At 37.4% G+C, this 26,580-nt stretch overlaps 1 protein-coding gene across 1 annotated transcript in view; it reads left to right on the top strand.

The window, feature by feature from the left end:
* The first annotated feature begins 207 nt into the window (after positions 1 to 207).
* otogl (otogelin-like) overlaps positions 208 to 26,580 on the top strand; it is a 74,718-nt gene continuing 48,345 nt past the window's right edge. The window contains exons 1-16 of the mRNA XM_015352926.2: positions 208 to 562; positions 1,473 to 1,515; positions 2,411 to 2,459; positions 3,445 to 3,526; positions 4,531 to 4,623; positions 10,948 to 11,102; positions 11,875 to 11,996; positions 13,519 to 13,724; positions 15,091 to 15,215; positions 15,917 to 16,023; positions 19,218 to 19,324; positions 22,099 to 22,224; positions 22,689 to 22,797; positions 23,334 to 23,380; positions 23,694 to 23,839; positions 26,386 to 26,518. Of these exons, the coding sequence (XP_015208412.2) occupies positions 487 to 562; positions 1,473 to 1,515; positions 2,411 to 2,459; positions 3,445 to 3,526; positions 4,531 to 4,623; positions 10,948 to 11,102; positions 11,875 to 11,996; positions 13,519 to 13,724; positions 15,091 to 15,215; positions 15,917 to 16,023; positions 19,218 to 19,324; positions 22,099 to 22,224; positions 22,689 to 22,797; positions 23,334 to 23,380; positions 23,694 to 23,839; positions 26,386 to 26,518 (1,726 nt within the window). The 5' untranslated portion in view covers positions 208 to 486. The remainder of the gene's footprint in view (positions 563 to 1,472; positions 1,516 to 2,410; positions 2,460 to 3,444; positions 3,527 to 4,530; positions 4,624 to 10,947; positions 11,103 to 11,874; positions 11,997 to 13,518; positions 13,725 to 15,090; positions 15,216 to 15,916; positions 16,024 to 19,217; positions 19,325 to 22,098; positions 22,225 to 22,688; positions 22,798 to 23,333; positions 23,381 to 23,693; positions 23,840 to 26,385; positions 26,519 to 26,580) is intronic.

The raw sequence follows: 26,580 nt of genomic DNA, 5'->3' as shown, positions 1-26,580 counted from the left end.
TTTCACACATTATTAGGCCTATATGTATTGGAATTAGTTCTTTTGTCCTCTGTCACTTAAAATGCACTTATATATTCAGATATTTTACCTTTAAGACCAGGATTGGTCGTCTCATTCATAGTTTCATTGTGAAAAAAAGATTGCGTTTTCATTTAGCATGACGCAGCACAATTTTTCAGTTCAACAACACGTTATTTAACCACGAATGCAGCCTGCAAATAAGAACAGATAGACTTTACATGTGTTATGTGAGGCAGTGTAACTAATCCACCCACAGGTAAACGAGTCACTATGCATTGCTAATGAGAGGGAGAAAAAGATTTTCATGGAAGATTTGTCAAGTCCTCTGAAGACTGTCGGCGAAAGAGTCTCTGCTGCTGCAGAACAGCTAAACCTGGAACTGCACAACAAAATATTCTGACAAACGAATGTACTAAAATGCCCTCATAATTTTGATTGCTGGTTTCAATAGGACGCAGCCCTGAAATGAACATAAAGAGGAACTTAAAATTAATGATTCCTTGGATCGTAGTATTATTCTGCCAACTGCTTCTTTTTCAAGGTAAGGTTTATTTTTCTAAAATTATTGTTCGTTTTCTAAACGTCTTCGCCTAATTGTTGCTTGACCGCATATACATTTGATCTTTAACTAATAAGATGTGAAAAATCCATTACAAGAACAGACGAGTTTCATTTTTAATATTTAATTGTAAAGTTTTTTTGCCTCTCATTATACTCAAATACAATTTATTTTCTTTAGAAAACTAAGATTTGTAAGAACAAAACTACGCAATGTGTTGTAGAATTGAAACTCAGTTTCAATAATTCAGTATAATAATTCTTGATTATTATTAAGTTGATGCCTGATCTTTGATTTTATATCAATATCTTTGATATCAGTATTTAAGCATTATTTCACATAAATAAAATATGGCTGTAATTAAGTGGCAATGAGTTATAAGATGAAACTAACGCCAAGAAGTATTCATATTCAATACCATGGAACAAAGCCGTCTGCCGATTCAAATTGAATAATGAAATAAAATTAAAACAACTTTATTATAAAACAAATGTTATGCCTCCGTATTCTTATGTGTTCAGTATAAAACATTTTACATAAAGCAAAAAAAGAAAAATATATGTATAATATTAAAATACTTACCATGCATTTGGCATTGCGTTCTGTATTCCTTTCTGACCCCCCTTGGCCGAAACAAGGCAGATTTAATACACTTGTATTTGTTTGTAGACACTGAATGACATGATTTATTGTTAGAACCTTGAATTGTCAAAGAAATTGCAAACAGTGTTTTAAAATAAGTGCGTGTTAAGCTCTCAAGAGACTACATTTTAGTAACGGCAGGATTTTTTTTTCTTCATTTATTTATTGAAAACCATTCCTGTGTTTTAAGAAGTAAAGCACTGCTTCTTGTGCCATGGCTATTAATTTAGGCTGTCTCTATGTTAATCAGGATTTAACTGCCAGTCTACAGATCCACAAAGTAGAACACAAAGGTAAGTTTATTTGAATTGAACATATATCCATCATTTTGTACTCTTAATAGATTACCATATTTGTGCAACTTTACTGCATATTTCTTGTATCACATACAATAATTCTTAATCCTACATATGTTAATAAATAATTACTATTGTATAAATTGCAAGTATTATAAAATATGTGCACTTACAAAAATGTAAGTTTATAGCACTATTTAAAGAACCCCATGTACTATCAAAAACATAAATGAGTTGTTTTATAAACATAGTTTTCTTTACTACAGGAATGTGTTCATCCGTAAATTTGTAGAATGTGGGAAAAACTGATAAAGCATCAATTTTACAAAGTTTAAAGTTTGTCACTTGTGTTTTACTGTAAAACTGTTTATCAAGTTGTGGTACCACTTGTTGTATTGGCAAATTATTTGAAAGATAGTATGTTATTTAAACAACTCTGTAGAAGACACAATTCAGAAAAAATGAATATTATGGAAAGTGGGAGTGGGAACTAATTTGCAGTTCAAGAGCTTTTTAATTAGAATATGACTGATAAAAGTTGTGTATCCTTCCAGGGGTAGGGAGTGTTTTTTAAATCAGCTATACAGTAGTCCCATTTTAGCCTCATCTGTGACTTATTTTATAAACAAATGTAACTGTCCAGACCCTGTTGATCGTAACATCTAGTTCACTGATTTGCTGTGGAACGACATTTTGAGTTCATTGTGTGATCTCTGGTTCAGCTGGAAAATTATTTTTAAATTTCTTCAGTATCTTTTGAAATCAAAGATCTTCTTAGAGAAGAGGTGGGCATGTAGTATGTGTATGATTCATATTGCATGGTAGGTGCCTTAGGTTTCTTAAAAAGCCACCTTGCCCTCTGATAATACAAGTTGCTTTTTGTTCCTTCCAGGAAAAGGTTTAATGCACTTCGGCAGAAACGAGATCTCTTCGGAGAAGGGGTAGGTATACCTAAGAGAAAGGAGAAAAAAGGGCACCAAAATATTGAAGCACACCTGATTTTACAAAGAGTTCTTTGTGTGCAGCATACAAATGGCCGAGCTGCTCAAAGGATGGTTCTTGCAGCCAGCTGCCTCATTGCCACTGGTTCCTGGTCAACAGGTGCCTACAGTCATGTTGATCAACTCTCAGATGACAGTTATAGTCTTCACTCTTGAAAGCTTAAGATGAAGCCTTTCCTGAATGGAATCCATGAGAAACGTCTGTGGTACTACAGTGTTGTCTCCTAGTCATTCCTCCCTTCAGTGCAAAAAACGACCTCCGTGCTGTTTCAAAGGAGTGGCGTTTTTTTATTTCCAGTTTACATTGACTGCTACGTGCCTCAATGTTGGGTGTTCACAAAGTGTTTTTTTCCTGTTTTGTAGACAGATTTCATTATAAGATATGTTACTGGCTGGTAGTCCATAGCACATGATTAAATGAAAAAAAAACTTTCTCTTCAATTGTTTTAAAGGAGAAAATAACAATAACTGTACTAAATAACTGCAACTCTCACTTAAACTCATAACAAAGTTATTAGCATTCCATTTATAGTAATAAGCCAATTACACATGAGACCAATCTGATATGTCTTTATAACAATGCAAATAACCGCTACTGGGGGTTGTTTCCCGTTGGCTTGCTAATATTTTATCAATTTATTAAAGATTTTTTAATCTTAATTTTATCTCATGATATATGAAATTTCTAAAATTATTTTGCTGTCCTTTTAAACAAAGTGTTCCAAATAAAACATATCACAAAAAGCAGAATATTTATCCCCTTTTTCTCTTGTGGAAAAAAAAAGTTTTCTATCCTATTTAGTACAGAATATAGTTGTTTGCTATTATTATTGGAATATAATACAGTATAACAGGTAATATCTTTTGTAAAGTGTTTTTTTCCTGTGAAATGTCACTTCCGATTTCTGTCATATTATTATTGCAGACGATAAGGCCACTGCTGTCTGAACCTGCCCAGCAAAGAAGCATCATTCATAACCGGTCTCTGGCTCGCGACGCACCGTCAGGTGTGGTTTTCAACACTCTCTGCTAATCAAGAAATTATTTCATATATTTGTAAAACCTGAAGAACTTTGTTATGTAAAATATATTTCTCTGTGGCTTTTATTTTTTTCATAATAGTCTGTTAGCTGTGGGTGGTCAATTTATAAGATTAATCCAGCTCCACACCAAGCGACCTCAGGCCTCATCCAATGAGATCACTAATGTATCAGGGATTAGCAAGGAAAAGTTTAAAACAAATCTGCTTAAAAAAACAATAGATGTGAGAATCTATATAGCATACTTTTTGTTGTTATTTCATAACATTACAGAAACATTTTACAGAAATACATTAATCAAGAGAACATGTTTTGCAGTCCTCCAGAGAAAACCTGTTCATTAGAAAGAGAGACTCCTTTTGTTTTACAAGTGACACAAAATCAGGAGACAGATTGTGGACTAGAAAGTTAAAAGCATTAATTACCACTGACTTGCACTCACCTTTAACAATGACCCTCTTTTTTCTAGGTTTTGTGTTTCACTGAGCTCTGAGGTATTTGCTTAGTCTGTGGAGTTATCACTGGAAGCTCATTTGCTTTAACTTTATTGTGTAACAGCAAAAACTGTTTTTGCCATGAACAGAGCTTTTCATTAATTTAATGAAGACTGACTAAACCATTTACTTGTACGTAGGTGGATATAAAGGTTTGAGTGGGATAGTGTATCTCAACTGATGTCATCAGTGACATTTTAATTGCGGGTTTTAGCATACCTAAAGGCATCAGTTCGGTCATCTTAAAAGTCTGACTGTTTGGATAAATTGTTTTCGGGCAAGAGACAGTTGTAATGTGGAAAACATGAAATGCCACGTGGTGTGAAATGAGACATGGTGTATGTGTATTCAAAATGTTGAGAGTAAATTAAGGGTATGTTCAAAGACACAATTCGGTTTGTTCTAGAGAAAGTAAAGGCTAGGCTCTTGATGGGAGCAAGTGGAGTCTGACAGTCTACTGATTGTACTGCCTTTCAGAATCCTGCAGTTGCCTGAATGGAGGCTGGTGCATGAGTGGTGGTCTTTGCGAATGCAGCCAGTTCCAGGCTCTAGGGGACCGTTGTCAGATCAGTGAGTACCAGTATTCATTTTGTAACAATGAGAGGGATGTACACGAATGCCAAGAACTGCACTTTGTGTAGTACAAAGTCAGCATTTTCCTCTTTGAAAACCGTGCGGTATTTGTTACAATCTTGCCTTGAATTCATTCAGTAGAATAAAAATAAATTTGTGCTGTTGTTAAACGTCTTAGTGATACTAATTATCATGCAGCCTATCGAACCGAACAAAACAATGTCTGTCCCCATTTCAAAACTTCCTTTTCTCAGAGACAGTAAAGAGTTTATTAAACTGGTTGCATACCTACCCATACTACAGACTGTATTGTCAGTAATTGCATATTTTTCCTTCAACACAATATGGTAATAATTGCATTGTGGGGTTTTGAAAATCAAGTGAAAAATGATTCCGTAGTTTAAAGTGATAATTTTAGATTTGAAACATCCCAATCATGTAGATGAAATCGAGTTTGCAATTAACTTTAAAAGGAAATCCATTACTTGATTTCATGAATAGCTTCAGAAAGCAGCCAAGTACATAATTACTGATCATATCAGCAAGGAGAGCTCCAGAGAGCCGGTGAATATCCAAAGCAATAAACAGAGAACTAATAAAATCTACTTAATGCAGGATAGAATCATTAGATAATTCTGTTGTATTCTCAGATTTTAGGTTATTCCTTTAACTGTAATATAAGTAACTACCTCTTAATATGTATTTAGTGTTAACAATTTCATAGCATTTTAAGATTTATCCTCAGTAAATTGTGTCATCTTAGGCCATGTGCTTTTCTGAAATGGAAATGGAAATCGTAACATGCTGCTCAACTTCATGAAAGGCCTCATCTTTATTGATGTTTACCATGAGCATTTTCCTTGCATTGCAAGTTTTTCTGCAATTGTACCATGTTAATACCATACAGTTTGTGTTGCCATAGCCTCCCACATTTTCCATTGTGCATTGCCATAACACTATATTATTCACCATGCTTTTACTGTGCTTTCACTGTGTTTTTTTCTCCCCATTCTGCTGCCCTGATTTTCACAGTAAACCTTTGTAAGAGTGGTCTTGTGGTAAATTACTTCCTCACAGCAAAAGTGATTGGCTCCTGTATTCTGGCCACCTTTCACATTCGGTCTTTTCAACAGGACTCAGATAATCAGATTGTCTTAGGAAGTATATTCGAAGATTGTTTGTCATCTCAGCACTAAGAACAATCACATCCTTTCTTCAGATCCTTAAGTGCCATTTCCATTAAATGCTAAAAAAATTGTAGATGTGTATTTTGGTCTTGGCATGGCTTGTTATGATAGAGCCAGCATTTTTTAACAGAGACAGCTTTTAGTGTGTTGGCAGAAGAGATTTGTCATTTTGCCGTGCCCGCTCTCTCATGAGTACTTATGGTACTGCTTATTCTAGTTGTATTTCTATAGTTTTCATAAGAGCTGACATGGGCGGCTTGTAAAGAAATTCTTATTATGAGGTCAAACATATTTATTTAATGTATTGTAATACAGTATACTGTATAATTAATGTATACTGTATTGCTCATTCTTTTTTTCCTGTATTTTGTTTCTGGTATTACCTGTGAACATAGGATAAAAAAACCTATTATTTAACAGAAAATACATATGATTGGTGCTTCCAGAGTTCTTAACCGGTGCGTGTACAGAGGGTACTAATTGTTGGGTAATCATTCTCCAGGGATGCAATGTCAACCTTCAACTTTGTTTCTGTCGTCAAACTCAAACCACACAACTTAGTACACCTTGAAACTCTTGAGTTGTTGATTTTTTAAAATATCATGCATTAATAGCAGAGGTAGGTGTCTTATAATTCATAGGTCCGGGGTTCAATTCCATGAGTGTGCGTTGCTGAGTTTTTTTCACAGCACCTTGGATTCCTCCCCATGTACAAAGACATGCTGACCAGGTTAATGCATGCATTTAGTAGGCAAGGGACTGACAAAACAAATAACGTATAGGTGGCTGGGTGGATCAAGCAGACACCAGACACACTGAGGCAAGTCATGATTTGAAACAAAACACATGTTCAACATTTAAACTACATTTTCATTTTAATTACATTTGCATAGCTATATTTTCAATTCAGTGAAAGTGGAATGATAGCCAGACAAACAGAAACTGCTCTGGTAGTCTCTCAGTTTCAGTTCATAGTCTGCTCCTTTCCTCTCTTACAGTTTCAGCTCATACTCTACTCCTTTCCTCTCTTACAGTTTCAGGTCATACTCTACTCCTTTCCTCTCCTGTAGTTTCAGCTCATAGTCTGCTCCTTTCCTCTCTTACAGTTTCAGCTCATACTCTGCTCCTTTCCTCTCGTACAGTTTCAGCTCATACTCTGCTCCTTTCCTCTCTTACAGTTTCAGGTCATACTCTACTCCTTTCCTCTCCTGCAGTTTCAGCTCATAGTCTGCTCCTTTCCTCTCTTACAGTTTCAGCTTAGTCTGCTCCTTTCCTCTCGTACAGTTTCAGCTCATACTCTGCTCCTTTCCTCTCCTGCAGTTTCAGCTCATACTCTGCTCCTTTCCTCTCGTACAGTTTCAGCTCATACTCTGCTCCTTTCCTCTCGTACAGTTTCAGCTCATACTCTGCTCCTTTCCTCTCGTACAGTTTCAGCTCATACTCTACTCCTTTCCTGTCCTACAGTTTCAGCTCATACTCTACTCCTTTCCTCTCCTATAGTTTCAGTTAACACTCTACTCTTTTTAATGTTGTTACTATAATATCTACTTCAAGACCTAGCCAGCAAACCTTATGATCACTGCTATTTCAGTATTGGCTCTCATAACACCTGCTTTACTTTTGTTCAGTCTGAATATTCAGAAAAGTTATGCTATATCATGAACTCATTGTGGCTGACTTGCCACATTGTCTTGTCTTTTTTAACTGAAACTAAATATATGCCAGCATTAAATTCCATCATTTAAAATCCAGTGTTTTGGCTTCCTTAATCTTTAAATATTGCAGCAGACAACAAAGGGAGCTTTATAATGTGTATTCTTAGAAAATGAGCAGAGCAGTGCTGGTTTCATTAAATTTGGGTATACCTTACAGATTAAAATGACTTTCAGCCTGATCTGAATAGAGTGTGGCTGAGGTAAAGCTACAAATATTGTGTTATCTCCTTTGCTGAATATAACAGTCCCAGTCAAATAATTACACAAAGGGAGGTGGTTACTACAGGATATCATGAATGCAGAGCGTTGCAAAAGTATTCACTCCCTCCAATGATTTCCAGTTTTGTTAAATTACAAATGATGTACTAGCAAAATATAAAATCCAGGCTATGTATAACAATCTATACAATGCCTGGCAGTTTTTGGCAAAGTTTGAAAGAAATGTATTTACATATTATGTTCAGTCCTTTGACTAACTATTATATAAAATGCCTAGGTATTATACAGTATTAAATACTGAAATTAACTTTGGCAAAGTGTTAGTAAGACAAACAGGCACGTTTTTCATTTTTAATAACAATATGTGAATGAAAAAATATGTACATAATACTCTTTGTTGTCAACAAATTGGTGAACTATTATTCAGCAGTATATGAAAAAAACTTAAATTAACTGAGACAAAGTATATATTTTTAATATTTCATGACAAAATATGAGTGAAAAATATCGACATAATGGCGTATTTTGCCAAAATATTAATGAGCTGATATTTTAGTCAAATGAATTAAAGAATCAAAATGATTACAAAAGTATGTTTACTTATTGCAGCAAGCAAAACTAGAATGGCATTTGAAACAAAAACATTTCATGGATTGGCCCTTTCTTTTGCACATGCACTTCACACAACCTTGTCCAATCCTCGTATATAGCTGAGTAGCTGCTGATCTGAGAGACATTTCTTTGTCCAATGGGATTTCCTCTAATCCTAGGAATCCTATCTGATGTTCTGTGAACTGTGATCCTGTATGCAGTTGTTTCTAAACTCCTTGTTTTGCGTGCAGCTGATAAAACTCATCACTCAGGAGCAAGAACAGTGAACTGCTACACTTGACTGAACTGGCAGGAATGGTTTTTCAGATTGTCTTTTCATTTTCTTTGCTTGCTGCTCCAGATTAACCTTGGTATGAACACATAGAAGGCACAAAACAAGTGAGCCGTTCCTTCTTTCTCCTCTTCCTCACTAAAATTATAGCCACAGGTAACATGAGCATGACCCCCGCTGAGGTGTCGAGCACACACAATAATGAAATCACTTGACGTACTTCTCACAGATGATGCATAGTTCTGAGAATTGTTTTTTTTTCCGTTGTTGTGCTGGGCTCGGGTTGAGCTTGGGAAACTGTTTCATCCACTGTCTCATCACTTATATTATTCTCAGTCAAGTCAACAATCTCTTCTAATTCCTCCTCCTATTCCAGATTTAAAAAAAATTATTGTGGGAGATTCAATGTGTTTTAACACAATTTTATTTTGCAGCCAAAAAGAGCTTCATAAGGTGACCTCTTTTTACCAGCCTGGTAGGCACTATTATTCATTAAGTGGACAAAATCTTAGACCTTCAGTCCAATGTCCATTTTATGCATCCTGCATCCTTGTCATGACCGTATTTTCAATATCTTGATTCACGCTTTTGACACCGCCTTGGCTTTGCTTGTAATGGGGCTTTCTGTGCATAAGTTTCAGTTTAGGTAAGTAATCTTAGTGGCTCAAAGAATACTGTTATTCAGAATTCATAAGGTTTTCCAGGTACACTAATGGAATCCATCAGTTTATCTTGATGGGTTTGAAAATCATAAGATTGACTTGACAACATTTCATTCCATGACAAAATAGGTTGATTGCATAAGTATTCACCCTCCTGAGTCAATACTCAGTGGAAGCACATTTGGCAGCAAGTATGAATCTTTTTGTTTAAGTTAACAACTTTCCAGACCAGGATGGAACATGTTTCACTCTTTCCTCTTTGCACGTTGTCTGGTAATTAATAACAATAATCAGGTCTTGCGTTCTAGACAGATTTTCTATTGGATTCAAGTCAAGACTTTGACTAAGCCACTTATGAACATTTACATTTGCCTTGCTAAGCCAATCCAATATAGCTTTGGCCATGTGCCTTTGGGTCATTGTCCGGCTGAAATGTTTAGGTCTTTAACAGATTGAAGTAGGCTTTTCTCTAGTGTATTTTCCTCCATCCATTTTCCCCTTAATCCTGACAAGCTTCCTTACTGATGAGCAGCAGTGCTACAACATGCTGGTACTACCATGCTTGACAGTAAGGATGATATTGAGTGGGTGATGTGGGTTCTGTGTTGGTTTTGACGCAGATGTAAAGCTTTACATTTAGACCAGAAAGTTCCAATTTTGATTTCATCTCACCCTTTTTGTCATTTGTTGGCAGTATCACGTAAAAACTTTATTGATAACTCCGTTTGGGAATAATGGTGAGTTTGACATTCTGCATACAGGACAGCTTTGTGGAAGAGCTGAGTTATTGTTAACTCATGGGAACTTTTTTCCCATGTCAGTCATCTGGGCTGCTCATTTTGGAGGGCGTTCAAGTTCATCCTGACATTATCTGGGTGACGTGATGTGGCTTCCACTTCTATATGATCACCTTCACAGTATTAAAAGGGATGTACTGTGTCTTTGAATTTTTCTATACACTTATCATGATCTGTGCTTTTCTACAACTTTGTCTGTGTTTTTTTTAAAGCTGCTTGGTCTCTCTGGTGGACAATTACATCATATTAAGTTTTGGATTTTTCTTTGCAGTTTTTACAAATAAATTCTTCATAGTTAACTTCACCCATATTCAGTTTGAGAATAGAAGTCTTGATTAAAAATACTCACTTGAAATATTTTTTACACCATTTGTAAATTAATTAAATGAGACTTAAAAGGAATAAATTTGTATAATTTTACAAGACACTGGAATGAAATGGCAGATTTGATTCTCTTCTGTAGAGTTAAATCCCAACGTTTTGTTTTTTGCTCCTATTTTTTTAAATCATAGACATTTGACATCACATACAGTACCTTACATTTTTTAGTAACTGGTAATTGCCATCGCCTGTTAGTATTGACTTTTTAAGTCAATGGTACAAAGTCATTGGAGCATTTATTGTGATTTGTAGAGCTTTCAGTCACATTTGTATGCTCTCGTGTGCCTAAGATTATTCAGTCTTCAATACTGTGGATTGTGTCTGAAAGTGGGAGGAGTAGATTTTTAAATGTTTTAATAATATATTAACAGACATATACAAGAATGCTATTTTCAGTGATCTCAGCTGCATTACTTTAAAAACATGCATTGCCAACTTCAGTAAATGTTTTTTTTATGTTTTTATTGTTTTTTCCAGTCCCCAACAATGGAGAGGACAGGGATGGCATCTGCAGATCATGGGGACAATACCACTTTGAAACGTTTGATGGCATTTACTATTACTTTCCAGGAAGATGTTCATACATTCTTGCCAAAGACTGCCACACGACAGAACCGCAGTACACGATATGGGTATATCCCTTATAAAGTTGAACATTTTTTGTTTCTAAAAAAAGTAGAATTTTAAAAAGCATTGAGACTTAATTTATATTTCATATAATTTTAAAAAATTGCTTGCTGAAGTCTTTTTTGAATATAATGACATTTCATTTTTAACTGAGGTTTAAACATTTGGACAGTTAAAATTGTAAAGCACTGCATTTAATTTTAACACTTAATAAAAGAAGGTACAGTACATGTTTTTTAACGCAGTCAAGCGGGCGTATGCTGAAACTTAACAGATTTACTCTGAGGAAATTTTTCTGTGTATTTTGGAAAGAATCCTTGCTACAAATATTCTGCCTGGGCTTCTTTCACAAGAAAGCGTGAAAGGATTTCTTATTTTTGAGGTGAACAAATGAAAGCTTCTTTATATCCTGTATTACCTACTGATATCTGGATGGAGTATTTCCTTTAAATTTTATTTTTAAAGAATATAATTACATCGGAATTTCATTTAATCTTCAAATTTTGGTTTATACCCTTGCAATTTATTTTTAATAAAGAGATTCTTTTTAGCATTTCCATAATGTGTAATTTAACAGCATAATCGACTAATGCACCTCTAAGGATTACAGCTATGTTATTATCCACATAAATGTTCTGTATATGAAGGATTCAGAATGAGGTGAACCACGCTTGCAGATGTTTTTGAAAGCACATCATTTTAATTTGAGCTGAACTCTAGAAATCCTCTGGGGTCCACGGATAATCCCCGGTAAATTATTTTCTCACTAATTTCCAGGTTCATAACAGCCGGCACTGTGAAGACTCAGTGTACTCCTGTCTCAGATCTCTCAGCCTGTACTTCCCCAACGAGGAGGAGATCCAAATTACCGGCTATGAAGTCAAGAAAGGTGGCATCAGGTGACTGCCAGGGAGAAAAGAAGGAAATGAGGAATCGACAGTTTTAGCAAACTCACAGAGGAGAAGAAAGGAGAAGGGATAAGGGCAGTGGCAAGGTGGTGGAGAAGGCTGTCTTCTCCACTTTTTCATTAAGACAGGATTGCTCAACTCGCATTTCAAAAGTAACGCTATACGTAAAATTACAGGATGAGTTATTTACAGTTCTAACCAAGTTGAAAATTACACAATTCATTTTCCACTATGGTTAGGCAACCAAATGTTTTTCACACCATTATTGATGATGATGTGCTGAGATCTTTAGTGTTACACACACAGCAAAACTATCAAGTCTCGACTACCTTAATTTAACAATGATCTAATGTTATTCTGTCATAAAAAAACATTTTTATATGTACTGTACATATGCGTCAGTGTTACATATTGATATATATATTCTTGTGTATATTAACATGTTTGTTTAATAGTTTGATGCCTCTTAGTATTTTGAACAGGCTCATTAGGTCACGTATGCATGAGCAAGGTTTTAAAAGTTATTTAATTAGCAGACTCAGTATATGCCTGCCAGACCTAGTTTTTACAAAAATAGGTGCAAGATATGGGATTAACCTTCCAGGTATTAAAAATAAACAGATTTATCAGTCTATGGGTATGAACTTACTTCTGTGCACTGAAAAGTGCCAAGATATTTCTTTATGAAAGCAAGCTAACGATCAAATAAGTTGAATTGTGAAGGTGCAGTGACCCATTTTGAAGGAGGTTGAGGATTTCAGTATAACTGTCTGCCCATGGGATTTCTTTGGTCAGTTCATTTTGCTGCGAGTAAGAGGAGTCTCACAATACAGCAGTATTAAAATTCAGCATTCCAAGAGGAAGTGTATACAGGCTTGGGCAAGAGAACAAATTGTATGTTCAAATTCCTCCTTTGACCGTACTTTAGTGAGTGACCCTGTGGGTGTCATTTGATCCCAATACAGAAAGCCAATGTCTTACAAAAAATTACATCAGCAAAAAATTACTGATTTACTCAAAAGACAGGTAAAATATCTCCGGTTATTTACAAACTCACATCAGGGAGCCTGATGTGGCTTTGGAGGTGCTTGAAATTATAACAGTCACTAATGAAAAAGTATCATGAAGTTTCTTTAATTTACACCTGTTTCCTAGTTTTCTTTGAAATGGCTTCGTAAAGTTTATGAAGATTCTCTTGGGTGTTTGTTTGCTCATGAGGGTAATTGTAGTAGTTGAAGCACCAAAGTAAAATAATACTAGCGGTATATAGCAAAAGTAGAGGCATACAGTATTTATAGTCAGCTGTATAGATAGCAAATACACACATTAGTGGAGCAATACATGTATGTTATTTACACTCCCAGATTTGTTTTAGAATGGTTTAAATCACATTACAAGGACTTTAGCAGTGAATTGAAGTGATCTAGTTACAATAAATGTGATTACTATGATTTTTGTGTTACAAACCTGGTAGTGTGGGTGCTTACCCTGTGATGATGTGTGTTTTTGACAGGCTGACATTACCCCAGACCATTCGAAATGTGTTCATTGAGAGACTGGCCGACTACATCCTGGTAAAAAGCACCTTTGGGTTTTCCTTGGCCTGGGATGGGGGCTCTGGAGTGTATATCAAAATGACAGAGGAGCACAAAGGCAGGCCTTGTGGGCTCTGTGGAAACTACAATGATGAGGGAACAGATGATCTCACCACCAGCTACAGTAAGACAAATAGGCCGGCAGTAGTTATCCATTCATTCATCACCAAATTGCATGCGATTATTTCTTTAGTGAGAATTGCTGTTCACCTGATTGAAATCCTGCATTTAAACAGATCATTTCCAATTGTCTTTGTTATGTTTGAATGATGGAGGGGAATGGTTTCATCCTAACCCTAGACTTAGGGCTGGGTGATATGGCCAAAAACATTATCACGATAAAGATTTTCATATCAGTCAATATCGATAATTATCACGATAAATAATTACAAATAATTATTTCTTTCAAGTTTAAAGGCAGATTTTTTTTCCTGAGTGAAAGTTGAAGAAACCAGACAGTTAATTGGTAAATTAAACAACTTTTTATTTTAAGAACACAACAAACACTTGCCAAACAGCAGAAACATTAAACAAATCTTTTAGCTGCCCGGTCAGCAACACGCACGCACACTCGCGCAGTATTTTGTGCGCATGCGCATACCATGCACAAAGTATAAACATATATATCAAACATTTATCAAACTTTTGTTAAAATTATATCGAGGGAAACTATATCGTGATAATTATCGTTACTGAATTATCGCCCAGCTCTACCTAGACTTAGTGAAAGTTGAGATTTACAGTTCTTAAAGACATTCAAGATGTTCTTTCTTGAATTAAACAAAACTGTTACAATCAGAAGAAGTAAAACAAAATCATATTAAATATTATAACTTTTGAAAGTCTGGAAAGCAATGGAAATGCATAGTTAAACTGCACAACATTATGGGTTTTGAACAGAAATGGGCATTCATTATTATTATTATTATTATCAACACTGGGACGGCACAGTGGGACAGTGGGTAGAATTGCTGCCCTTCAGTGCAGGGGCTCTTGAGTTCTGAGTTCATTTCTGGACCTGGGGTGCTATCTGCGTTGGGTTTGCATGTTCTCCCCGTGTTTGCATGGGTTTTCGCCAAGTGCTCAGGTTTCCTCCCACAGCCCAAAGCCATACTGGTTGGTTAATTGTCTGCTGGTAAAATTGGCACTGGTGTACATGCGTACGTGTTTGTTTCTGTGCTTGTGCCCTGCGATTGACTGGTGTCCCTTTCAGAGTCTGTCTTGCCTTGTGGGCATTGCTTGTTGGGATAGGCTCCGGGTCCCCTATAGACAATGGATTAATTTCACTCAGAACAGATGAAAGAATGCACAGATGTGAGGGGAATGGTTTCATGGAGATGTGGAAATGAAAAAGGAATGATAATTATGATTATAATTTGAAATAAATACTTTTTAAATGAATTTTCAGCCAGATATTCAGAGCTGAACTTTGTGTCAGAATGATATTTGTTGGGTGATGATTATTCAAAAGAATTAACTTTTTGTCACAGGTGTGCTGACAGAAGACATTGCCCAATTTGGAAATAGCTGGGCTGTGGAACTGCCGCATGACAATCACTGTGAAACCGTCGAAGAAGATTTTCCTAGTCCTTGCAAAAGGGAGTCTGATATGGAAGTAAGCTGTATTGGCTTCAAACACAATATATTGGCTTTCTCAGTTGTTAAACTGAAATATGCTCAATGAAAGACTTATAGAAAAAAGACATCCCATTCTATTTTTTTTTAATCTGGAAGCTCTGTTTGAATTTATTGCTACGCAGTTTAAGGAGGGCATTTTTGTCTGAAATCAAAATTACTGAAAACAAATTAGTTTAATTTATTTAGACCTTGTCTACAAAATGAGAACTGTCATTGATTTTATCCTTTATTCTCACTACCAATGCATAATCTTAGAAAACCAAAGTAATGTATTTTAATGTATTTTTTTATTTCTTGATGTAATATCGGGGCTAGCACTGATTGTGCCACTGATGTGCAAAAGATACAGCCATAGATGAAGTACAGTCAGTTTGCAAACAGACTGGTTTGCATGCTGGAACCAATAAATTCAATTGGGATGGATCTGAACACAAAAACATTTATACAGTCAAGCAGTATTAAACATCAGTAGTATTCAAGGGCTAAGGGTTCAGAAACCCAATTAATGGCATAACAGTGAGAGTCATCCAACACCTCCTGCAAGTTGCCATGATCATATTTGTAAGGAAACCTTTCAATAATAATGGTTAATCCTAAATAATCATCATCATTATCAATAATGTATAAATCCTTTAATTCTATTATTAAGTACTTGTCTGTTCTCTTGGTTTTGAACAGGATGCTTCTGAGAAGTGCAGTGCCCTCCTGTTTTTCCCCTTCCTCTCCTGTCATGACAACATTGATCCCAACCCCTATGTCGCCAGCTGTGTCAGTGACCTGTGTGTGTAAGTCAGCATATTGTTCTTAAGCCTGTTCTTTAGGCTACCCTCAGTCCTGCTTAATATTTGCTCCCCCCACCTCATCATAGTATTTTTTGAGGGCTATAACTTGTCATAGTTGTAAACTTTAATCTGCTCATTAATTAAAACAACCTATGTCCACCTTGTCTCAAATCTGGCTCCACCTCAATGCAGATATTTCCCAGGAGAGCTTTTTCCAATGAAGGGATTATATCTATTGAGGAAAATAATTAAATGGCCTCTTGGGCTGCTTCAAAGCCTGAAATCATAAAGGAATGCTAGTTTGTTGCTGATTGAAACCTTTTCAAAACGTCTGATGGCCGAAGAATGACTGAGAGAACAAAGCATGTGGAATTTGTGCGTAGACGTTTTAGCCATTTCTTTAGCCACGTTGGCAGTGGTCTGCGTCAAAGGTGTGGCGGCTCACAGCCCTGACAAATGAAAGCAGCCCAGGGCCCTCATCGGCAATGACCTTGGCAGCAATGTGAAGCCTAAATGAAAAGCAGTCAGTTCGTGTGCAAAAAAAAAAACAAACACTGCATACTTCTTTGAGTAGGTGGTTCACTCACAGAAGGGAACCATGCAAAGAGAAGTAGAGACAGGTCTTATATCTGCTCAGTGTGCTCTGCCTGCTTTGTGGATATGACCTTAGCTTTTGGTAGTTTCTTAAGCACTAAACTGTATCCCTACAATTATAAACTGACAGATGTAGAATAAAAAATAATACTGATAAACTAGTAAATAATGCAGTACTTAGAGAATATGTGCAGTGTTTTAATCACTAGACTTAAGGATTATAGAGACTGTCGGTGAAGTTTGTTTAGCACAAGCTCTGAGGCATTTAATAATAATTGCTTACATTTATATAGTGCTTTTCTGGACACTCCACTCAAAGTGCTTTGCAGGTAATGGGGATCCCCTCTACCACCACCTATGTGCAGCATGCACCTGGATGATGCGACAGCAACCATAGTGTACCAGTCTGCTCAACACACATCAGCTATTAACGGGGAGGAGAACAGAGTAATGAAGACTGTTCATAGATGGGGATTATTAGGAGGTCATGATTGATAAAGGCCTGGGGAAAATTTGACCAGGACAGCCCTACTCTTTTCAAGAAACACCCTGGAATTTTTTGTAATAGCCACAGAGAGTCAGGACCTCAGTTTTACATCTCTTCCGAAGGACAGTGCCGTTTTACAGTATAGTGTCCCAGTCACTTTACTGTGGTATTCGGACCCACGCAGACTGCGGGGTGAGCACCACTTACTGTGGTCCCACAGATCCCACTGTGGTCCCATGTTTGTGGGACCACCACTTAGTGGTCCCACTAACATCTCTTCCAGCAGCACCTTAGTTTTCCCAGGAGGTCTCACATCCAGGTATTGACCAGGCTCACACCTGCTTAACTTCAGTGTGTTACCAGTTGTGAGCTGCAGGGTTATATAGCTGCTGGTACATTTGTAAATGTAGTTCATTTTCTGGTCACATATAATCATGTTAAATGCCAATTTGCTTCATTGCGTTCGTATAATGGTTTGAATAATGGTTTGAATGAGAGGAGGCCATTTGATTCATCTAGCGCATTTGGTAGTTAGTAGCTAATAGATCCAAGAATCTTATCAAGTTGTTTCTTGATAGAAACCAGGGTATCTGCTTAAACAACTTGATTGTTTAGCTGGTTCTGTACACTGATAGACTTATTGGTAAAGTGCCACCTGTTATCGGTTTTAAATATACGTCCAAGTACAGTTCTTTTGGTTTGTCAATGTAGGTCATTCCCTTAAGCCCTAGAATATTGCTGTTCTTTGGACTGATTCCAGAGCAGTAGTGTCTTTCTTACAGTATATTGTGTTGATGAAAATTGTACGCTATTATTACTACTATATTATTACTATTATTGCAACTATTGTAGAACCTTTTAGTTGCTTCCCCACATTGCATAGAAGATTTAAACAATGTGTCAGTTATGAACACCTTAGTCTTTTTCATAAACACCTTCTTCTGTCTAAGCATTTCCATTGTATAGTTTATGTTTTTGTTACCTGCATGTAAAACCTTGCACTTGAATGCATTGTGTGTCATTTGCCAGATATTTTCCCATTCTTGGATTGTATTTATTTTTTAATTTTCTTTTTATCATGCAATGCAACTGTGTTTGCTAGTCCTTTTAATTTGGCACAAACGTAACTGAACCAAAAATAAGGTCATTGATATTGTTACATCCCAGTGTGTGGTTTGTGTGTTTTTGGTTTTTTTTGTTCCAATCAGACTGCATCTTATTCACTATATAACATGGAGGTTTTCTGAAGGAAGGGCCTTTCGTTTGACTTCGGTCCTGTTTGGTTTTGCTTTGCTTCATTTCGCCTTGGTTATCACTTCGTTTTGCTTTTGCTTCAGCTTTGTTGGTTTGTTGTTTTGCTTTGTGTGTGTGTATTTTCGTTTAGCTTCAGCTTTGTTCTTTTGTTGGTTTCTGTTGGTTTCTTTGTACTTTCATTTGTTTGTTTGTGTTTATCCTTGTTTTGCCATTACCTTGCCCTAACGTGTTACATGTTCAACCTTTGTGTTCTCTTGTACCCTGTTCCTGTTGATTACTCTCGTTTTCCCTTATTTATATTCCTAGTTCACTTGTGTCTTCGTGTGAACTTTTGTGTATAAGGTTAGTTTAGGTTGTTGGTTACATTCTACACACTTAGTTGATTTTGTAGTAGTCACACTAGTTTAGTACGGGTGAGTGCCATTTTGTCTTGTATGGTTTTGGGTAGTCAGTGGAGGTTAGCTAGGGTGTTGAAGACGCCGAAGACCGTGTGTTTTGGGTTTTCTTTTGTAGTCAGATTAGCTGTCCCTCACTTTCCTTGCCAGCTCCACTTAGTTTTTTTCTTTTCTTTGGCACCACTCTAGTTCCCTTACCCCTGTGTGTTATCGTGTCTTACCAGTCACTTGTTCAACTTAAAATCATCACTTTTGCACCCACCGTTGTCATCACGCTTCCTAGTCCCTCACCAGAGCCCACCTGCTTCCAAAATAATTATCCTAAATCTTACACCCCTGTACCCCTAGACACTTGGGGTCGTAACAGATATACATTAGGAAGAGCATGGGTACTAGTATAGATCACTTTGTCACACTGCTAAGGACCCCAATTTGAGTATACTAATCTCACAAACTTTTTTTAACAGGTCAGATGATGACGACACAATCTGTCGAGCTCTAACAGAATATGCCAGGGCCTGTTCCCATGTGGGCTATCCTGTGCGCGAATGGAGGGAGAACTTCCCTGCTTGCAGTAAGTAAATCATTCGCCATCCAGTCTGGGAAGACAGTGCTTTATGTACAGAAAGCTTTTCTAATAACTACTTGGTATGAAAAGTAACTTTCAAAGATAATTATTTTGTTGTCCATTGTCTTGCAACTAAAACTAGGGGATGCACATCCTGGCCTGGCAAGGAATAGTTGGTGAGCACTGAGATCAAATCAAAACGTGGAGATACTAGCACATTATTTTCTGTGTAAAAAATGTATTTTGAATTGATTTGGTTTGCTAATTGGGTGTCATGGTGGTGCAGTTGTTAGCATTCCTGCCTCGCTGCGCTAGGGCTCTGGGTTCTGTTCTGGACTGGTGGTGCTGTCTGTGTGATGCTGTTTGTATGTTTGTCTTGTGTTTGCATGGGTTTCCTCTGTGTGATTTGGTCTCCTCCCATAGTCCAAATATATTTTTTTCTATCAAAATACATTTTATTTAAAAGAAAAACATCTCACAATCAGTACACGTTCTAATAAAATATCAAACTATCATCAAATAAAAAACTTTCCAAATGAGGTGATTGTCCATTATCAATCAGTGCAAGTGGATGATGGAGCTGTATTTGTGCAATTAAAGAGTCTCTCCAACCCCTACCACTTGCTTTTGTCCAGGCCATCTGTCCTGGCTCTGAAACTGCAGAGCAGCAGCTCAGGGGACAGGGATTTGCACTCTTGTCCCTGTACAGGGCCCAAAGTCCCTTCCAGCACTCCCTCGCCGTGGAGAAACCCCATTAGGCGACGTCGCACTTCATCCTCCCTCTGAAGTCCGCTCCCCACTCTATGTTGTGCCTTGTTTGATCAGGGACACCAGCAGCCAAAGCAAGTACTGTGTCCCTTTGTCCAATCTGGTAGGTGCTAGCCCCAGTAGGATGCTCTGGTATCCGAGCACTGTTCTCACTCCCAGGAGTTGCATGGTGTTGTCCATTCTGCCCCACACCGCTTTGACCACTTTCCATCAGCTTTGGTGTTCCGGGGGCAGTGCGGATTCCTGGTGATCGAGTGTCTGTATAGAACCTCTCTGGTCACCAGCCTGTTGTGCACGGCCATCCAGTTAAGGTTCTTTAGTGTGTTGTCTAGTGCTTTTGGCTGCGTCCTTTCCCAGACTTCTCTGGGAACCCGCAGCCTTTCTCCGGTAACCAGCTGTCCACTCACCTCCTTGTAAAGCAGGGCTCTGTGGTTGGTGTAGAGCTCTGGCTGTCTAGTGGCCTCGTACCTCTGGCTCCACTTGACAGCATGGGTGAAGGCCTCTAGTCGCCTGTCTGCTTTTGGTCCGGTGTTTGCCCACTGGACCAGGTGCCTCATCGGGAAGGAGAACCACAGCCTGACAAAGTCCTGGTACTTGTGGCTGATGGGTTCCTGCAGCGCCCAGCAGAGGTTGCAGAATAGGATGGTTTCAGGGGGAAATGCGGCACATCTATTCCCCCTTCCTTGACCGGCTGGCACATCCAGTTTCTTGTGTTGTACTCGTACCTGCCTCCAGACGAAATTGAAGACCATCCCTTGCAGCGCTAGTCTGAGTCTGGTTGGCAGCGGGTACACCACAATCAGATCCAAAGATATACTAGTGGGTTGATTGGCTTCTGGGACAATTGGCCCTAGTGCATTTCTGTGTGCATGTGTGTGTCTGTGTGTGCAGTGTGATGTGTCCCATCCAGGGTGTATCCTGCTTTGAACCCACTGCTTGCCAGGATAGGCTTCAGTTCCCCGTGACCCTGTATTTAATAAACTGGCAAGACAATGTGTATGGTTTGTTAATTAAAACCACTTCTAATCATGGAATAAATTATTGATTAAACTGTTGATTATTCTGTCTCATTTGGAATACAGCTGATAACTATATTGACAGATCACATCCAAACCTGACTCAAATCTCATCATTCCTCCAGTAATGTCCATTATTATGGATTGGTTGTTTATATTAATTTTCTCTGCTTCTTTGACAAGAGATCGATGTTCTGACAAATATTATCTTAGGGACGTGAATGTTGCCTGAAACCCACAAACGCAATGCATTTAAGATAAGACAACTTTATTAGTCATATGCAGTTTCTTTCATTACGAATTTGTCTTCTCACATTCCCCAGCTTGCTCTCCATGAGACACACAGACAGGGAGAGAAGCTTGGGGTCAGAGCGCAGGGTTAGCCATTTATACAGCGCCCCTGGAGCAGTTGGGGTTAAGGGCCTTGCTCAGGGTCCCAACGGAGTAGGATGTCTCTTAGCCCAAGTGACTCCACTCCGCTCATTTCAATGAAAAGAAAACATCCAAATCCCAGGTGACAAGGAATGCTCTTCTCTTAAATAGGACAGAGGCCACGTACACAGCACTGATTATGGTGAACATGCAGTTGGAAAATGAACACCCCTAGGCCAGCAATCTTAAATTTCTGTTATTTGCAAGTATTATTTACCTCACCAACATATCCTGTGAATAAAAATAAACCATGGTACAATGAAAGTCCTTTACTTCAGAGCTGTGTACTTCTGCTGAAATCTATTAGTGCCTTGATCTGAATTTGGCCTGATTCGCTCCAGTCACCTTCTTTGTTATGTGATGTGTTCATCTTAACAGTAATTAGATAAACGTTTGTCTGTGCACTTAAAAAGTATGTTCAGTGTTTTCTTACAAAACCGAGGCGGGGATGCTGGAAATGTTTTGTGAACAAACTGAGCTTCATTTCAGTATGCTACTGCAATACACTATACTATTGGGCCTGAGCATGTGAAATGACAAAGAAATGATCTGTGAATTTTTCAGCGGATGGTTGTGAGGATAGTTTCGTTCACCGAGACTGTATCAGTTGCTGTCCGCCTACCTGCACATTTGAGAAGGAATGCCTGGGAAGCAATCTGCACTGTCTGGATGGCTGTTACTGCCCTGATGGTAATCATATCTCTTATTAACACAGCAATTCATAAATCCAAGACACAAATATGTAATGTATATACACATTTATTGTGGAATCCATATGTGCTATGAATTGTTTTACATAATTAGGAAGCAGAGGGTTAAATACTGTACATATATTTTAGGTGGCTATTTTCCAGTTAGTACCTTCACTCTTTAAAGTTAGTTGATAATTTTAGCTCAACTAAATAGTCTTTGCCTTTATGTGAACCTCAATACAAATGTTCTTACACTGAGAGGTCTTCACTAATACATAGAATTAGTGGTTAGAGTGGAAGCACATTAGATATCCCTAGTATTTGGGTTATATCAGAATTTTATGACTGTTTACAACATCATTGATAATATGTTAATAGTTCGTTTATATTGACAGATATAAAGGAGCATATAAGATATATGATTGCTGGATTTTTCCTGGATTTTTAATTGTTTTCTGCCAGGTCTTGTTTTGGAGAATGGGACCTGCATCTCAGTAGCAAATTGCCCCTGTGTATATCATGGTACTGCTTACCCTCTTGGACATATTTTGGAACAGGGCTGCAGCACATGGTAAGATGGCTCTTGAATGGATCTTTGCAAAAGCCTTCTTAGAAAAGACCCGTAAAGAATTAATTTGTTTTGGAACATTGTAGTCACACAATCACATCTGTATGCTGCAGGGCACTAGGAGAAATATAGAAATTGGACAGGGCTGCAATTTAATGAATAGTTCCAAAACCCCACAAAATTGCGATGGAGAAAAGATATGGCCATATAGGAATGCATTTCTTATTCAATGGGAAAATTATTGATTGTGAATTACAATGTGATTATAATTAGCTAAAGATCACATTTGGGGCTGAAATAATACAATAATGCTCAACAAAATATACAGTATTTGCTGAAAAACTAGTCAATAGGAATCTGCTAATCAGGCAGCTGTGCTACAGTAGGAAAGCAAAAAAATGAACATATAAAAACATAAGCCTTTTTTTCATACGTTTCAGGTGGAAATGGTAGAAACAATCTTTTATGCACACTCATTTTGATTTTAATTGTTATAAATGAGAAATATGGTGTTTTAATCACAAATGTCATGCTTTCAGCATTTGCAGTGGCGGTGTATGGAACTGCACAGAGAACAATTGCACAGGTAACAAACCTTTATTTCTTTCCAAGCATGTGAATTAATTGGTCCTGTTTTGCCCATAATAAGGTCTCATTATTTTAGAAAACATAAAAGACAAAAAAAGTATTGGCAATCATTGACTAACAGAACCTTTCGTGATTAATCCCAATGAGATTTACTCCCTACAGGCAGAATTGTGAAACAAATGGCAAAAGGCAACTCCCATCTCATGATGCAGTTAATGAATGATCAATCCACTGCAAGCATCTGTTTTTTTTTTTTACATAGTGTACATATCATAAAAACTTATTACACAGTGTACTGTCTTGTGTTGTAGCGGAGTGCTCAGTCACAGGTGACTCTCATGTAACCTCCTTTGATGGGCGGATCTTCATGCTTCACGGTAGCTGTCAGTATGTCCTGGTGAAGAGCTGGAGAACCTCCAAGTTCACTCTGACATTACAGAACATGCCCTGCGGTGAGGTAACACAAACTCATATGATACAATAAGACAAAAAATGTGACTCAGATTCAAACCATTGCAGTTTCAGCTTGTATGGATCTATTTTATTGTTTCTGAATAATCTATGCTGCTGTAACTAACATTAGTTTATTAGTTTATTGGCAGATGTGAATGTGGTAGAGACTTCCATATGTTATCAGCATTAATAAGCAAATCATGTGGACAAGACACCCAAATGGACATGTAAGACTAAAATAAATCTGTGATTTTCTTTTGAAAACGATCATAATAATTGCTTACACTTATATAGCGCTTTTCCTGACTATCCACTCAAAGCGCTTTACAGGTAATGGGGACTCCCCTCCACCACCACCAATGTGCAGCATCCACCTGGATGATGCGACAGCAGCCATAGTGCGCCAGAACGCTCACCACACATCAGCTATCAGTGGGGAGGAAAGCAGAGTAAAGAAGCCAGTTCATACATGGGGGATTATTAGGAGGCCTTGATTGGTGAGGGCCAATGGGAAATTTGGCCAGGATGCCAGTATCAAAATCAAAAAATGATTTTGATACTGGCATTGCAGGCCATCTGATAATTTGTCTGAGGCAGAAGATGTGTTTTTAAATACCAGATGGTGCATAGCCCACAGTGTAACACCAACAAATCAGCCAAACTCATTTGTTAAAATGTTTGCAGACTGGTGAAAACTAGGAACTTTATGTAGAATACTTAACCAAAAGGGAGTGCACACCCTGCAGTCTGTGTGAATCCTAATGCCTTGGTATACTGATTGGGACACTATATAAAATATATAATATAAAATATGTATATAAAACGTGCTGTCCTTCAGATGAGAAGTAAAATCAAGGTCCTGACTCTCCATAGTCATTAAAAATCCCAGGGTGTTTCTCAAAAAGAGTAGGGGCCTTAAACTGGTTTCCTGGCTAAATTTCCCATTGGCCTTTACCAATCATGGCCTCCTAATAATCCCCATCCATGAACTGGCTTCATTACTCTGTTCTCCTCCCCATTGATAGTTGTGTGGTGAGCAGACTGGCACACTTTGGCTGCAATCACATCATCCAGGTGGGGCTGTATATTGGTGGTGGTGGAGGGGAGCCCCCATCACCTGTAAAGTTCTTTGAGTGGAGTGTCCAGAAAAGTGCTACTGTTTATACAGTAAGTGTAAGTGTGAAGAATGATTAGTATCATTAAGAAGCTTGAGCTGCAGATGCATTGTCATAATAGAACTGCCAAGATAATATTATGTAGAATTGGCACAATAATAAAATATTTTTTGTGAATCAAGGTAGATGAATGGTCATCAACTAAAACCTAAATTATTTTGCAATAAAGAGGAGAAGCAAAACATTTGTGGTTTGTTTGGATGGTTTTGGAAGATTGGAACAAGCTAACCAGCAATGATAGAAAATCCAATACCTACATTTTTTTTCAAGAAATGATAAGAAGAGAGGGGGCAGCACAGTGATTAGCATTACTGCCTCATAGCACTGGGGCCCCGAGCTCAGTTCCTGTCTTCGTGAAGTGTGTATGTTCTTTCTGTGTTTGTGTGAGTTTCCTCCAGGTACTTTGGCTTACTCCCACAGTCCAAAGACATGCTACTAGGTTAATTGGCTTAGTAGGTTAACTGGGAAAATTAGCCAGTCTCTGCTGGTCCTGCCTCATGTGTGCCGTAATAAAAAAATAGTGGGTTTAAAATAGCAGAGAAACTACAGGTGCCCTAAAGATACAGGGGAAGATATATGCTTGAAATAACAAACTAAAGCAATTTCAGGTCTGTTATTGGTGAAGGTATGAGGAAACTAAAATGGTATTTCAAGTAAGTTTCAAAGTTTGAATGTAAGTAAATCAATCGTCCAATTCAATTTTTATTTACAGATTTCCTACTTTTATAAGTAATATTAAAGTACTTGTTCTACAGTATGTTATGTCAACATTTGTCTTATGAGCTTGGAATTGAAAACTGTATAATCAAGATCACTCATTAATAAGCAACCAGGTTTGTTTTTTATGACTTTCATTTAAACATTTTTTGTCTTGATTATGTAAAATTGTGCAACAATGTAATTGTAGATTTTTTGGAATGAATACAAGCATTTTTTTATGTCTTAACTTTTTTGAAGAATACAGGGTGTGGACATTTAATAATACTAAAGATTTATTCCATGAATAATTCTGTATCTCTTTTGCCTCCAAAATGTGTATTTTAACTGTTTTAGGAAAGGTGAAAGCTTTAATTGAGCCTGAGGTGTATTTAACACTATATAAGATTCTGAACTATCATATATCATGTAAAACTAAGATGTGTTACAAACTCCATGTGATGTAAATGCAGGGAATCATAGTCAGACTGCTTAGAATGTCATTAATGTCATATACAGTATTTATGGTGTCTTTTAATTTCTGCTGTTTCTTAAAAACTGCTGCTGTTCTGCTGTTTCTTCAAAACTAAAATAGGGGAAGACTTTTCACTTTAAGGAACAAAAACCTGATAAATGTGATATTTTTCTTTCCTTTCACGCTATTTTGCTTGTTTCGTAGTCTCTGGAATACTCTTGCATACAGTCTATAACACTGGTGGTAGATGAAGATGTGAACAGGCAAGTGACTCTCACCAGAGAAGGCGAGATTCTAGTTGGAGTTAATCAGGCTGCAAACCTGCCCTACTCCGATGGTAAGATACTGCTGTGGCTTCATCCTTTATGGATCACTGTGTCTCCAGTACCCTGCAGTAAC

This window comes from Lepisosteus oculatus, chromosome 7 (assembly GCF_040954835.1).
Source record: "Lepisosteus oculatus isolate fLepOcu1 chromosome 7, fLepOcu1.hap2, whole genome shotgun sequence".
NCBI lineage: Eukaryota > Metazoa > Chordata > Actinopteri > Semionotiformes > Lepisosteidae > Lepisosteus > Lepisosteus oculatus.
This window is presented reverse-complemented; position numbering and strand designations above follow the sequence as displayed.